The 13,870-nt window shown below is 53.4% G+C and overlaps 1 protein-coding gene across 3 annotated transcripts in view; it reads left to right on the forward strand.

The window, feature by feature from the left end:
- Positions 1-13,870, forward strand: part of PRKCA (protein kinase C alpha) — a 361,713-nt gene that overhangs the window by 312,618 nt on the left and 35,225 nt on the right. For 2 of the 3 annotated variants that reach the window (XM_057535967.1, XM_057535968.1), the window contains exons 9-13: positions 1,464-1,601; positions 2,381-2,554; positions 4,544-4,635; positions 6,496-6,558; positions 7,434-7,572. In XM_057535967.1, the coding sequence (XP_057391950.1) occupies positions 1,464-1,601; positions 2,381-2,554; positions 4,544-4,635; positions 6,496-6,558; positions 7,434-7,572 (606 nt within the window). The remainder of the gene's footprint in view (positions 1-1,463; positions 1,602-2,380; positions 2,555-4,543; positions 4,636-6,495; positions 6,559-7,433; positions 7,573-13,870) is intronic. The other variant, XM_057535969.1, reaches the window with a different exon arrangement.

Consider the following 13,870-nt stretch of genomic DNA (forward strand, 5'->3'; position numbering starts at 1 on the left):
TGCTCTGCTGCTAAAGAAGTAATCCCGCGTTTCCACCCAAGGGCTGGGGCCGCTCTGGTCCTACACGAAAGCTCTCGAGAGCCTTCTCCACCTCCTGCCATCTTCTTGGGAGCCAAAGCTGCCCTTCCTCAGGTCTGCTGGACCCCCTCATTAAGAACAGGGCCAGAGCAAGAGCCTTTGCCGTTTGGCTCCGGGCTGCCTTTCCAGCTGCTGGCCGGCGACCGGCCCCTCCCTGGCAGGAGGATTTCAGCCTGTGGGGAAGCCCGCACCTGTGCCAGTTCTCCACGGGCTCCTCCACCGACCCAGACGTCCCCGTGTGACCCCCTTGCCTTGCCTCCTCTGCACCTTTCACCTCTGACCTGAGACTCTAACTCCCCGTGAGAGTAACGAGGGGTGGTCTTTACACAGCATGAATCTAGTGGGTGAGAACTCCTTTGGGTAACTCACGGGTCACGACCCAGGATTCTTCAGGGGCAGATAGCACTGTGGGCTTCGTGGGAAACCAGATGCTCTTACATGTCACCATTCTTCATGAGTCCAACTCTTTACCTAAAAAAAAAAAAGAAAACAAAAAACCAACCCTCTGTTCTTCTTACTGTGCCTTTTAAAGTAGCAATAAATCATGCCCACAGCCTGCCGTTTAAGCGGTTTTCTCCGGAGGACACACTCTCCCTTTTTGCATGGGTTTCTGCAGATTAATCTTAAATTGGAAAATCTGCAGATAAGGAAAGCATCAGTACACAGTTTATTTCTTTTATTACATTAACTGTCACAAAGCCCCATTTTCCGCAAGAAGTTAACCTTTCCATCCCTGGATGAGAATTAACCCTCCCTTGCCAGAGTCCTGTGACTTGATTCTCGGTTAAAGACATAAAAAGAGTCAGGCTTCCCTGGTGGCGCAGTGGTTTAAGAATCCGCATGCCAATGCAGGGGATACGGGTTCGAGCCCTGGACCGGGAAGATCCCAAATGCCACGGAGCAACTAAGCCCGTGCAAGACAACTACTGAGCCTGCGCTCTAGAGCCCACGAGCCACAACTCCTGAGCGCACGAGCCGCAACTACTGAAGCCTGCGCACCTAGAGCCTGTGCTCTGCAACAAGAGAAGCCACTGCAATGAGAAGCCTGCGCACCGCGAAGAAGAGTAGCCCCCACTTGCCGCAGGTAGAGAAAGCCCACGTGCAGCAACGAGGACCCAACACTGCCCCTAAAATTAATTAATTTTTTTTAAAAAAGACATAAAGAGTCGTCTTGTGATAGGTACGGGCAACTCTTTGCTCCTTTGAAAATGTTGCCCTTAGGGTGAGTATAGCCATGGAGGTAGGAAGACGTGTTTCATCATCCTGGTTCCTTTTCTCACACCATCCCATCTCCCACACGGTATCCAGCTCCGTCACAGAGTTTTCTATCACTTTCTTCCCTGGGAGAACGACTGACGGTTTTCACGTGTGTGCTTGTTGTTTAGAAAGCCAAGCTCGGCCCTGCTGGCAACAAAGTCATTAGTCCTTCTGAGGACAGGAGACAGCCTTCCAACAACCTCGACAGAGTGAAACTCACCGACTTCAACTTCCTCATGGTGCTGGGCAAGGGCAGCTTCGGGAAGGTAAGAGAACCGGGTCCACGACGGGGCCGGGCTTTGGCAGAGAACGCTGGGGTCAGTCCTGTTCTCCCCGAGGATTCCAGAGCAGCCCTTCAGATTCCCTGTGCTCTGCACACGTTTCTCAGTGGTTTCCCACTTCCATTTCTTTAAAAACAACTGTATCCAAAAAGCCACACAAGGCTCCCGGTGTGTCTCCGTTTCTGGGTGCGTGACGGAGTGGGTGCTCCAGAATGTTGGCTGAGTAGTTTTCACAACTAAAAAGTAAATGTTGACTTGCAGTAAGCAAACGTGATCATTAACAGATGCTGAACTGGGTTTCTTCAGCGGTCGGCCTGTGTGCCTACGTTTGCTTCTCTGGCCCCACATCTCATGATAGATCCAGGAACTGAGTTTGATCCTGCCCCCTTTGTTCTGGACTGGGCTCCTGACTTGTGAGAAGTGTACGAAGGTCAGTCCCGTTTCTGCTCGGAGGATGCCTCTGTAATACGTGCCTGATGCGAGACTCCTGCAGAGAATGCTGAGTAGCCCTTTCGGCGGCTGCAGTGGCGCCCTCGTGTGGCAGCAGCCCACACGGAGCGTAAACCCTGGCAGCTTAGACACTGGGCAGCCTGAGGAATTCCATGTGCGGCGATGCGCAGTATTTCAAACCCGGCACATGAGGTGGAGCTTTATTAATACTGACGAATGGGCACGAACGGCCTGAACGGCCGCCCGACCCGGCTCCCCGCCCCCGTGCCGGCCGTGGGCCTGGAGCGTTGAGGTCGCCCTCGGTCTGCCCGCAGGTGATGCTTGCAGACAGGAAGGGGACCGAGGAGCTGTACGCCATCAAGATCCTGAAGAAGGACGTGGTGATCCAGGATGACGACGTGGAGTGCACCATGGTGGAGAAGCGGGTGCTGGCCCTGATGGACAAGCCCCCGTTCCTGACGCAGCTGCACTCCTGCTTCCAGACGGTGGTACGGACCCTCGCGGGCTGCCCCCAGCCACACGGGGTCCTCGGAGTCCGAGCCAGCCTTCCGCCTGGGAAGAGGCAAAACGTGGGGACCTCTCAGCCCCCCACCCTCCTCTGCCGAGCGGCCTGGGTGCCACTGGTAGATTCGGGGCACCCCCCGTGTGATGTACCCTACTTAGAGACTTAGCGTTAATTCCGTTTAGTTCCGCGACTGCCTAGAGCAAAGGTTTCCTTAACACACGCCAGGCAATATGTTGAGACTTGGAGACACAAAACAGTAACTCACAGTCCTGGCTTGTTAAGACCCCCGGTCCAGCTGTCAGAGCATCAGGAGACCCACTGTCGTGACAGAGTGTGTTCTTGAACGCGCACGGCAGTGGGTGGCAGCCTGGCCTGCTTTGTATGGCCTGTGAGCTCTGAGAAAGGTTTAAACAAAGTACTGTTTTGTAACGTGCGAACATTAGATGAAATTCTGATTTCAAGGTCCATAAATAGTCTTCTTGGGACACAGCCCTGTCCCTTCACTTACCCAGCATCTACCGCTTTCATGCTACAAAGGCAGAGCTGAGTAGTTACAAGAGACACACAGAGCCTAAAATATTCACTGTCTGGCCCTTTACAGAAAACGTTTGCTGAGCCCTGCCATATAGGTTAACTAAAGAGAGGACAAAATAATTTCCAAAGCGCTAGTCAGCCGATTATGGGGCCCTGGCGTGGTGCTTGTGAGTAACCCACAAGAAATATAAACGTGTAGTGGCACCGCAGTGAGGCCATCCCAAAGACGGGCCCTGCACTCCTCCGCGGCTGTCCTCCTGCAGACGTGGCTCAGTGCTCAGCAGCCGTCGTGGCTACTAGCAGAGCAGCACCCTGGAGCCTCGGGCGGACAGTGGGGCTGCAGGGTCGGGCCCCGGCCACCGCGGGTCAGCCTACTGCCGGCAGCCGGCCGGCCCCCTGCTCCCAGCAGCAGCTCCTGGGTAGCGCCAAGGCGGGAAGTTAGCAATATGCAAAGAGGAGAAAGAAACCCAGCCCAGATCCCGTAACCCTGGTTACACTGATTTAAGCTCTGGAAAGCTACAAAGCAGAGAAATAAAATTGAAATTAAAGTTTGTAACAGGAAAGCGAGAGATTGAAGCTCCCGGAGCCGTTTCCCTGGCTGTCAGCAGCAGCTCCATCATTTTTCTTTCTCCCTGTGCACTACTTTAATGTGTAATAACCTCTGTGAAATGGTGGTGTTTTCTGGAAGAGAGCAGAGGTCAGCTTTTACCTTGTGCTGTGCTGTTACTTCCTCTTACACCCGCTCAGTCTCCCCATCTGTCCCAGCATATTGTCCTCATAAATATGCAGATTTACTTAGTTCTATGATGTATGTGCTTCGTGCGGCCAACACTTAGCATGTCAGTGACAGAGAAAATCAAAAACACCATTTGGGCATAAAGAGAACATTGGATTAACCTCTCCACGTACAGTCCCATCCCTCACAGTAAACATCATTGGGCATCTGTAATTTACAAGCCCAGCCTCACCCATGAGGTTTGCTCTCAGGAGCATCTGGGTACACACATTACTGTACATTACTGTGGCATGCCTCCTAGACATCGCAAACCAGAACACTGGTTAAAAATGAAATAATTGGCCCATATGGATTCTTCACGCCGTCCCTAACTTAGAAGCGTATTCTGTGTGTAGGAGAAGAGGGAAGAAGGTTTGAGGCCATGCCTGTGATCGGGAGCGGGAGCACGTAGCCAGGGAGCAGACAGGTTGACATAACCCGTCATTTCAGGGTTACGTCGCGACTCTATACGTCCCCAGGCCCTCACGCAATAGGGCTTATTACTTATTCTTTATTTGGGGGAGAAAACCGTGACCGGCTCTACTGGGCGAACCCGCCAGCGCAGCCCACGTTTTACTAGTGAGACAGCAGAACACAGTTGGGAGAGTGGAGGCCGCCACCCTGCTGCTGTCAACCTGCTCACCTGTCAACCTTGGTCCTCAGGATCGGCTGTACTTCGTCATGGAATACGTCAATGGCGGGGACCTCATGTACCACATCCAGCAAGTGGGAAAATTTAAGGAGCCGCAAGCAGTGTGAGTAGTTTGTAAAGTCCCCGAACGTAGATCGCGCAGCCCTCCCACCGGGGAACCTCTGCTGGGGGATCTGGAAGCGGGGCTCTGCCCGGTTTGGGGTGAAGCACTGCTACTGTCCCGGGGGCAGGTTGGTTGACAGGGTCCACCTGAACGTCTCCCCCAGAGCAGTTTCTTCTACTTCCGGCAAGTTGGAGATGCAGGTGTATAGATGCTCTGTCGCCCCATTCCACCCTTGTCGATTGAGCCATTCACTCATTCATTGAACAAATCCAGGGGCTCTGGGTGATGGGCCGAGCAGAGGGCCTGGCTGGGGAACAAGAGAGCCTGGAAGGGGCCTCGGGGGGGGGCCTGACAGCATCAGGTGACGTTTCCACGGGGCCCTGGCCAAGAGGAGATGGAAGGATGGCCGGCGGAGGCGGGGCAGGTGACAGTCTGTGTGGAGGACAGAGGCTGGAGCCTAAGACTAGCCAGTGTGTGGAGAGACTTTCTGGAGGAAGAAAACCAGAACTTGGTGCCCGGGGGTGAGGAGAGAGAAGCCTGCCCAGGTGATGCCCCTTTGTAGACTGGGGAGGGACAGCCATCCAGGAGGAGGAGGTTGCAGGGGACCACGTCGAAGGTCTCGGTGGGATGCGGGAATCGGCAGCCCCGGAGAGAGAGGTGGGCTCCAGGGGAAGACAGAGAATCATCCATCTAGAGGCGAGGCTTTGAGACCTGAAGAATCACCCCATTTTCCAGGGGCCAGGAAGTCACGGGAAACTCACAGAAGCAAATCTAAACACACAGCTCTTTTGCCCCCGGAGTGAGAATGCCCAGTGCGCAGGTGCCCTGATGAATCGAGTGGGCAGACGTTAATCGGGTTCTGGCTGATGTTCAGTCTGAAAGATAAACCTGGAGCACTTCCGGCCCGTGTGGGGTGAGCCGGTCTGGGGAAGATTCACTGGAGACAGAACAGGGCATTCTTGGGTGGACGCTCAAAACCGGAGGGGCGGGTGGCCCTGTCTCTCCTGTTGTTAGTTACAAAGCATTAAAATGCACAGGTTACAGAAGGAAGCCTGACAACACAGAGCTGTACAGAGCAAAGAGCAGAAGAGCCGCCTTCCATCATGAGCTAACAGGCCGTCCCGTTTAGTACCATTCCCTTGTATTTGTGTTGCTGGAAAGTTTTTCACTTTAAAAATATAGAAAAGCATGAAAGAATCATATGAAAGTCGCCTGTGACCCCGTCTCTTCTCCCTCCTCCGCTCCCTCCCTCTCCTGCCAGCCCTCAGAGGTGCCCCCCTGTTGAGAGTTTGGTGTTGTTTCTCTGCTTGTGTAAACACGTGTGCTTATTTGAAGCCTCCCGGGTATGATGTTTACACAGGCAGCATCTTGTGTCTTCTTAGACGTCAAGAACTCCTAAACGCTGTGCAAATTTTAAAACCTCCTTCAGCACTTATTCGGAGTTTCAGATATTGACCCATGAACAATTTTGAAGCGAAGGCAGTAACTGCTTTTTATTATGAATTATTTAAAAGGGTACATCAGGGGGCTTCCCTGGCAGTCCAGTGGTTAAGACTCTGCACTTCCAGTGAAGGGGGCACAGGTTCGATCCCTGGTCGGGGAACTAAGATCCCACGTGCCTTGCAGCCAATAAATAAATAAATAAATAATTTTTAAAAATTGTAAGAATATTGTAAAAATGAAAAAATAAAAGGGTGCATCAGGTGCAGAAGGTTGACGACACATGTAGGGCAGTGCTGATCTCTGCTGGTCCAGGGTCTTCCATTCTTTTGCCATTTCGATGCCCGGTCTTGAGGGTAAAAAGTATCCAGGAGGCCAAAGAAAGCAAGCCAGACACCTGACAGATTTTTTCTTTTGCAGGTTCTACGCAGCAGAGATTTCCATCGGGTTGTTCTTTCTTCATAAAAGAGGGATCATTTATAGGTGTGTATCGAAGCCCTGCTGGCCGCAGCACTGTGGAGGCTTTGCTGGACCTCTGGGCTCTGTGGGTGTGAGTTCTGTGATGGGGACTTACACCCACCACCATGCCCCGGGTCACGGAGACCTGCGGGGACCACCATTCTTTCCGCAGCCTCCGGGCAAATCCAAACCACCTTCTGGTTTCTGGACCTCAGAAGATCATTTATCTCATTTCTGCTTCTGCAAGAAAACATGCTTTTCTTTTCCCTGCCAGCTCCTTCCTCTGCCTTTGACTTGGCACAGAGGTGAGGGGCCAGTGAAAGCTGCATGTCTGTTAGCCGTGCTCAGCAGAGGAACACGGGGAGCTGGGAGGGGAAGGGGACAACTGTTGAATTCGGTTCCTCCTGTTGTTGGTTACAATGAAGGGAGAATGTTCTCCAGTATTAAGCAGAGAGTAATTAGAAGACCATACGGCACGGGGCAGAACGGAAGGGACGCGGGTGACCCAGCGAGGTGGTTCTGAGCCCGTGATTTGCACACCTGGCTGTGTGTCTGATCCCTCCGGGTGGGACACTAATAAACCGGTGACTGGGGTCTCCTCAGAGCTGCTCATTTGGGATCTCTGGTGATTCACCTGCACAGCCAAGGTCAGGAATCGCTAGCTCAGTCATTTAGTCATTTGTTCCGTCTGCATTTCTTAAGTACCTGCTGCATGCTAGGCACTACACTGGGCTCTAGAGATGGAAAAATAAGTCATAATTCCCGGTCCCAGCACTCCCGCGACTGTAGTTAATGCGCCATTGGGACGCAGCCACTCACGGGCGCTTCTGTCTCACGAGCAGCAGAGCAAAGCATGTGACGTTATGGGAAGGACGCTGATGCCACCCGCTTCTTTGCAGAGACCTGAAGTTAGATAACGTCATGCTGGATTCGGAAGGACATATCAAGATTGCGGACTTCGGGATGTGTAAGGAGCACATGATGGACGGGGTCACGACCAGGACCTTCTGCGGGACCCCGGATTACATCGCCCCGGAGGTAGGACCCCGATTGGCCTGGCTTTTTAGACCAGGGCTTTCCAGCTACAGATACACAGCCCCCTCGTGGGGTGTAGAGTCATCCCTGAGTCACCAAGTCGATGTGTGGGGAATAAATAATACAGAAAAAGAAACCACGAGAGCTCCCCGCACAGAGGAAGGGTACGCCTTGGTTCACAGAAGTTTTGTTTTTGTTACACGTACGTGTGAGATGCGTGCATGGTAGAACGTATTTCTTACATGGTCACCAGCAAACCAGCTTAAGAAACACTGTGGGGCAAAGAAGGGAGGATCTTGCTTGTGAGAGGGCTCTGCATGGAAACACTGGGTCAAAGGTGGTTCCGATGATGCCTCTTTAGCAAAATCAGAGTGATTTATTTTTTGTTTTGTTATGGTTGGTTTATTTTTTTATTGGAGTGTAGTTTATTTATAATGCGTTAGTTTCAGGTGTACAACAAAGTAATTCAGTTATATAAATGTGTATATATCGATATATATATATATATTCAGATTCGTTCTCAGATTTCTTTTCCGTTATGTGCTATTACAAGATATTGAATATAGTTCCCTGTGCTATACAGTAGGTCCTTGTTGTTTATCTCTTTTATGTACCGTAGTGTGTATACGTTAATCCCAATCTCCTAATTTATCCCCCCCTTCCCCTTTGGTGACCATAAGTTTGGTTCCTGTGTCAGAAAATCCGTGATTCGTGCTCTCAGCGGCACACTGCAGTGGATCATGGGAAGAGCATACCCATGTGGTTCTAAGCAAAGTGGCTCCAAGATTTGTGTGTTGACAGCAGTGGCCATGCTGCATGGTCTTTGTCGTAACACGTACTGAGCAGCCTTCTTCCTATTTTACGAAGCTTCCTACATGCCCGTGATGGGGTGGGTTAGAACCCTGGGTCTCTGTGTAGCCACCTGTCTGTCCCCGCCCCACCCTGTGGACGGCACCGTCCCTTCCCCACTGAGCTCCAGCAGGGAGGGGGTGATGGATTCCACGTTAGGCCAACCTTCAGCTCTTTGTAGAGCTCTCGTGTTAGCCGTCGGTGGCTTTGTGGTATTTATTCAGCATAGCGCCTCATGCATTTATCTCCGAGGCAGTAGCAGTAGTCAGAAAGACACGCGATTGGAAATCCGACCAGTGTGAGCTGCATTCCTGACTTTATTATTTACAGGCTGTGGGAACTCAGGCAAGTTTCTCAAACTCTCTGAGCCTCCGTTTCTACAGTGGCAAGTCAGGGATAATACTGTCCGCCCTGTAGGGTTGCTCTGAGGACTAAGGTGCTAGTACAGTGTTTGCACCTGGCAACCCTCGTTACACCCGTTATTCCAAAAGGGAAGCTAATCTTTATCCCTTTGTTAAGGCTTTTTTTGCTTGTTATATTCCTAGACAGTGTAGGAACATAGGCTTAGAACATTGACTTAGAAACTTAAACTCTGAATTACGTGGGCAAAGATGGGATGTTCTCTTGATACATAACCTATATAACCTCTTTCCCTGCAAACTCACACCTTAGTATCTCCATGCATATAATGAGCTTAAATATTTTTCAAACATGAAGGATAGAGAGACGGTACAGAAAAAATTACAACCTCCTGCTGCAGTATTTATTCTGAAGCCTTCTACTGGCTGACATGTATTAAGCAGGCTGTGATTATTAGCTATGCCCACTCTGTGTGACACCCACCAGTTGCTGTCAGAGCTTGGTGACAGGGAATGGCAGAAGTCTGAGGGGTAAAGATGGCTTTGAACTTCATCAAGACCAGGTTCCTGCTGATCAGACAGATAGCTTCCTGTGTTCAGTGACACCTCAGCTGTCTGACATCACCAGGGGTGACAGCGTTCCACATAGATGAAATTGTCCAAATAATTGAAGTTTGTTGCCTTTTTTTTCAAGGTTCCTCGCGGTGCTAATTTCGTATGGCTGCTATAACAACCGCCAGCTTAGTGGATTAAAACAGTGCAAATTTATTATCTTACGGTTCTGGAGGTCAGAAGCCCAGAGCAGTCTCACTGGGCTAGCGCCAGGCTGCCGGCGGGGCTGCACACCCTCCAGCAGCTCTGGGGGGAATCTGTGCCTTGTCCAGCCTCTGGGGCTTGTCTGTAGCCCTCGGCTCGTGGGCCTTCCTCCATCTTCTGTGCTGGAAGCGTAGCATCTTGTAATCTCTCTCCCTCTCCTAAGGACCTTTGGGATTACATGGGGCTCACGCAGATAATCCAGGGTCATCTCCCCATCTCAAGGGGAGATGCCTTGTCGGTCGCAAGGCAAGTTGGTCCTTCGTTCACTTGACTCACTTGCCACATTGGATTCTGAGCCTCTTGCAGTCTTCCAGAAGCCTGTCCTAGAAGACCCTGGCCATTGCTGTCTCCCTGGTCACTTTTTTGGGCCAACAGAAACTAGGTTGGCCTGGAAAAGACCCTTTGAACTGAGAAGTTGTTTGCCATTTAGGAGATCGCACCTGTATGGGGCTGGCCATGCCATGCTAAGAACCTGAGGACGTGGTATCAGAGAGAGGGATGCTGGGAACATCCATCAGAGAGAGGGATGCTGGGAACATCCATCAGGGAGAGGGATGCTGGGAACATCCATCAGGGAGAGGGATGCTGGGAACACCATCAGGGAGAGGGATGCTGGGAACATCCATCAGGGAGAGGGATGCTGTAAACACCATCAGGGAGAGGGATGCTGGGAACACCATCAGGGAGAGGGATGCTGGGAACATCCGTCAGGGAGAGGGATGCTGGGAGCACCATCAGGGAGAGGGATGCTGGGAACACCATCAGGGAGAGGGATGCTGGGAACATCCGTCAGGGAGAGGGATGCTGGGAACACCGTCAGGGAGAGGGATGCTGGGAACACCGTCAGGGAGAGGGATGCTGGGAACATCCGTCAGGGAGAGGGATGCTGGGAACATCGTCAGGGAGAGGGATGCTGGGAACATCCGTCAGGGAGAGGGATGCTGGGAACATCCGTCAGGGAGAGGGATGCTGGGAACACCCGTCAGGGAGAGGGATGCTGGGAACACCCGTCAGGGAGAGGGATGCTGGGAACACCATCAGAGAGGGGGATGCTGGGAACATCCATCAGGGAGAGGGATGCTGGGAACATCCGTCAGGGAGAGGGATGCTGGGAACATCCGTCAGGGAGAGGGATGCTGGAAACACCCGTCAGGGAGAGGGATGCTGGGAACACCCGTCAGGGAGAGGGATGCTGGGAACATCCGTCAGGGAGAGGGATGCTGGTAACATCCATCAGGGAGAGGGATGCTGGGAACATCCATCAGGGAGAGGGATGCTGGGAACACCATCAGAGAGAGGGATGCTGGGAACACCATCAGGGAGAGGGATGCTGGGAACATCCATCAGGGAGAGGGATGCTGGGAACATCCATCAGGGAGAGGGATGCTGGGAACATCCATCAGAGAGAGGGATGCTGGGAACACCATCAGGGAGAAGGGTGCTGGGAACAGGCTGTCAAAGAGGGCTTTATGGAAAACCAGCTTTGGGCCTCTTAATACACACTGGATCCCATGTTCTGGCTCTGGACACCCTCAGGGTCTGTAGCCTCCATTCCTCTCCTTACACCCACTGTGCAAGCAGTCAAGGCGCACCTGCCATTTATTGAGTGTCCACTGTGTGCTGGGCACCTTCTGTACTTCCTTCTCATCACAAACCCTGTAGAGGAACAGGCCAGCAGGCCTGTCTTTCAGATGAGTGTCCGAGGCAGTCAGTAACAGGCTGGGGCCACGTTTGCTAAAAATGCTGGAATCCAGCTGCCTCCCCAGGCTCAGGCTGCCTGCAGACCTTCGCGCTGCCCACCACGCTGAGCCACTCAAACCCGGGGCAGTTTGTGTGTCCAGAGAGCATCCTGCACGCTTTTTGTACCAAGCGTGGCATCGTGGGGACACAGAAAGAGAGCACACGGGGCCTTGCCCTGGAAGTGCTTCCCGTCTAGAGGAGGTGACGCAAACAGGAACCAAAATCTATACCTAGATGCTGGTTGACTTTCAATGAACAATAATCTGCGCTCCTTTGGGAGCTCCATCAGGAGTAACTTTTGGTTGTTTCACCTTTTGCTAGCATTTTCTTCATAAGGGTCCAGGAATTTGGCATATTTCACCCAAGGAATCATTGCAGGGTAGAGAAAAGACCATCTAGGTTCCAAGTTTCTGAATTTGCTCAGAGGTGAAAATAATCCTGTCCTCTGTGTAAATCTTTCTGTCAGGCAAAGGCAAAATAATTATCTTAGGTGGCATTTTCCTAAATAGGCAAAGCAGAGGCTTGAATATTTATGGCTGTTCGTTAAAAGCCTTGAAATGGATTGATACTGTAGCATCTCCTTAACCGGTAAAGATGAGCAAAGGCAGAAAATGTCACTAACACGCAAGTTTGGCACCGAGATGGACGCTGGGAAAGGGGCGCCGATCAGGAACTAATCCCTGAAGCCGACGTGAGGGGGACTTTCGCTTTGACATAGAAAGGATCCTTCGAGGCCAGCGAGAGAGTCCTTGAGGCTTCACCTGGGTTTCATCCCCCATCTGAAAGTCAGCTGTTCCGGGCGAGCGAGATGCAGTCACAAGGCAGGTTCTGCCGCAGCCGAGCGGCAGCCTGGACACTAGTATCGCCCGCCCTTTCCTGGGAGAGCGAGGCAGCGGTAGGGGCGAAGCTCTTGGAAAGTGCACCACGTGGAACCCTCGCTCTCAGCCTGGTCGTGCCAGGGTGTGTAGCCCACACGCAGAGGGCGTCACCCCCAGTGTGGGCAGTGCCTGTTCCAGACCGAGCCCTCGGAACGCAGCTTCCGCTTGGTCACGCCTGACACACGAGCAGAGGCTGCGCCACTTGGTAGGAGACAAAGGTGGGATCTGCAGCCGAGGCGTTCCGACCCCAAAGCCCGTGTATCCTGTGCACGTATCACAGCACCTCCAGGGAGATGAGAAGACTCCCCGAGTGAAAGAGCAGCGAGAAACGAGCACTGACGTGTTATAGACCACTTCTTCTCTAACGTCCGAGGGGTCTGAGTCGTGACCAGACCTTTCCGTCTCTGGGGCAGCGAGTCAGGATTGTGGTCCAGCTGCCCATCCTGGGCAGACCTCTCAGAAGCCGGGGTGAGCCAGCACCCTCCCCCTAAACCTCTCAGAAGCCGGGGTGCTCTAAGCCCCTCCCCCTCAGGTGCTCACCGAGGGGCCACCAAGTGCCCCCTGCCAGGAGGGTCAGGGGCTGGAAGCAGTTAGGAGAGGGCCACTGCAGCCCAGGGGAGCTTGGAGATACGGGCAAGACCGTGTCCCCGGGTGACGACAGACGGCCCTCCAGCTCGGGACAACCCCAGGGGGAGAAGCCTGCGGGTCCCCCCGCCACCAGGTGCCCGCAGGCAGACGTGCACACTTCCGTCCGTGTTGGGCTGGATGCGTTCGGAGAGCTGGAGACCCGTCCCGGGGGTCCCGGCCTCTCCTTTTAGCCCTGCGAGAAGGCCGGCACGGGATTGCCCGTGACGACAGCCAGAAGTCTGCATTTTTATGTAAAATATGCCTAGTTCTTCTCTCCTTCCCTCTACCTGGACCCTCCTTTCCCGGGGATCAGCCTGCCCCCTCCTTCTCCTCCTTGAAGCCTTAGCGCAAATGTCACCTCCGGGAGGTCACCTTTCCCAGCCACCCTGGTTCAGGGGGCAAACCTCCAGCCGCGTCCCTGGTCCCCTTCCGCGGTGCACATCACCCTCGGATAGACCACGTCGCATGCTCACGTGTTTACTTCTTTCTTTGTCTCCCGCTGAGCTCCAGGCAGCAGGACCCTTGGCTTTTGTTCACGGGTGGGCCGCTACCCCGGGGGCAGGAGGGATGTGGGATGCGTGGGGGGGTGAGGGGCAGGTGTAGCGAGCTGTGTGTCTGGCCGTGGCCGTGGAGGGGCAGATGGGCCGGGGCACAGGGCCGAGGCTCCAGCACTGAGGGGTCGGGAGCTCCGGGGCTGGAACCCAAGGCTGATGGCAGGTGACAGAGCGTGCGGGGGCAGGGGTGTGGCCCCGCGCCCCCCCTCACCCACTGCCGGGCATCCCCACGGGTCCAAGGTGGAGGGAAGTCAGCTCAGGACCCGAGGGGCCAGAATACCGACCTCCCCGGAGCGTCTCCTGGCCTCTGGGGAAAGGGCTGTAGAGAGGGGCAGAGAATAAAAGAGGATCTAAAAGTCAAATGAGAAAAGACCTCATTTGGTGCACACAGCCCGGCAGCCAGGCAGTAAATCAGCCCCTGCCAAGCTGGGAAGAAATGGGGAAACGAGATGGAAAGAAGCCAGTGAGTGCAGCAGCG

This window comes from Balaenoptera acutorostrata, chromosome 20 (assembly GCF_949987535.1).
Source record: "Balaenoptera acutorostrata chromosome 20, mBalAcu1.1, whole genome shotgun sequence".
Lineage (NCBI taxonomy): Eukaryota > Metazoa > Chordata > Mammalia > Artiodactyla > Balaenopteridae > Balaenoptera > Balaenoptera acutorostrata.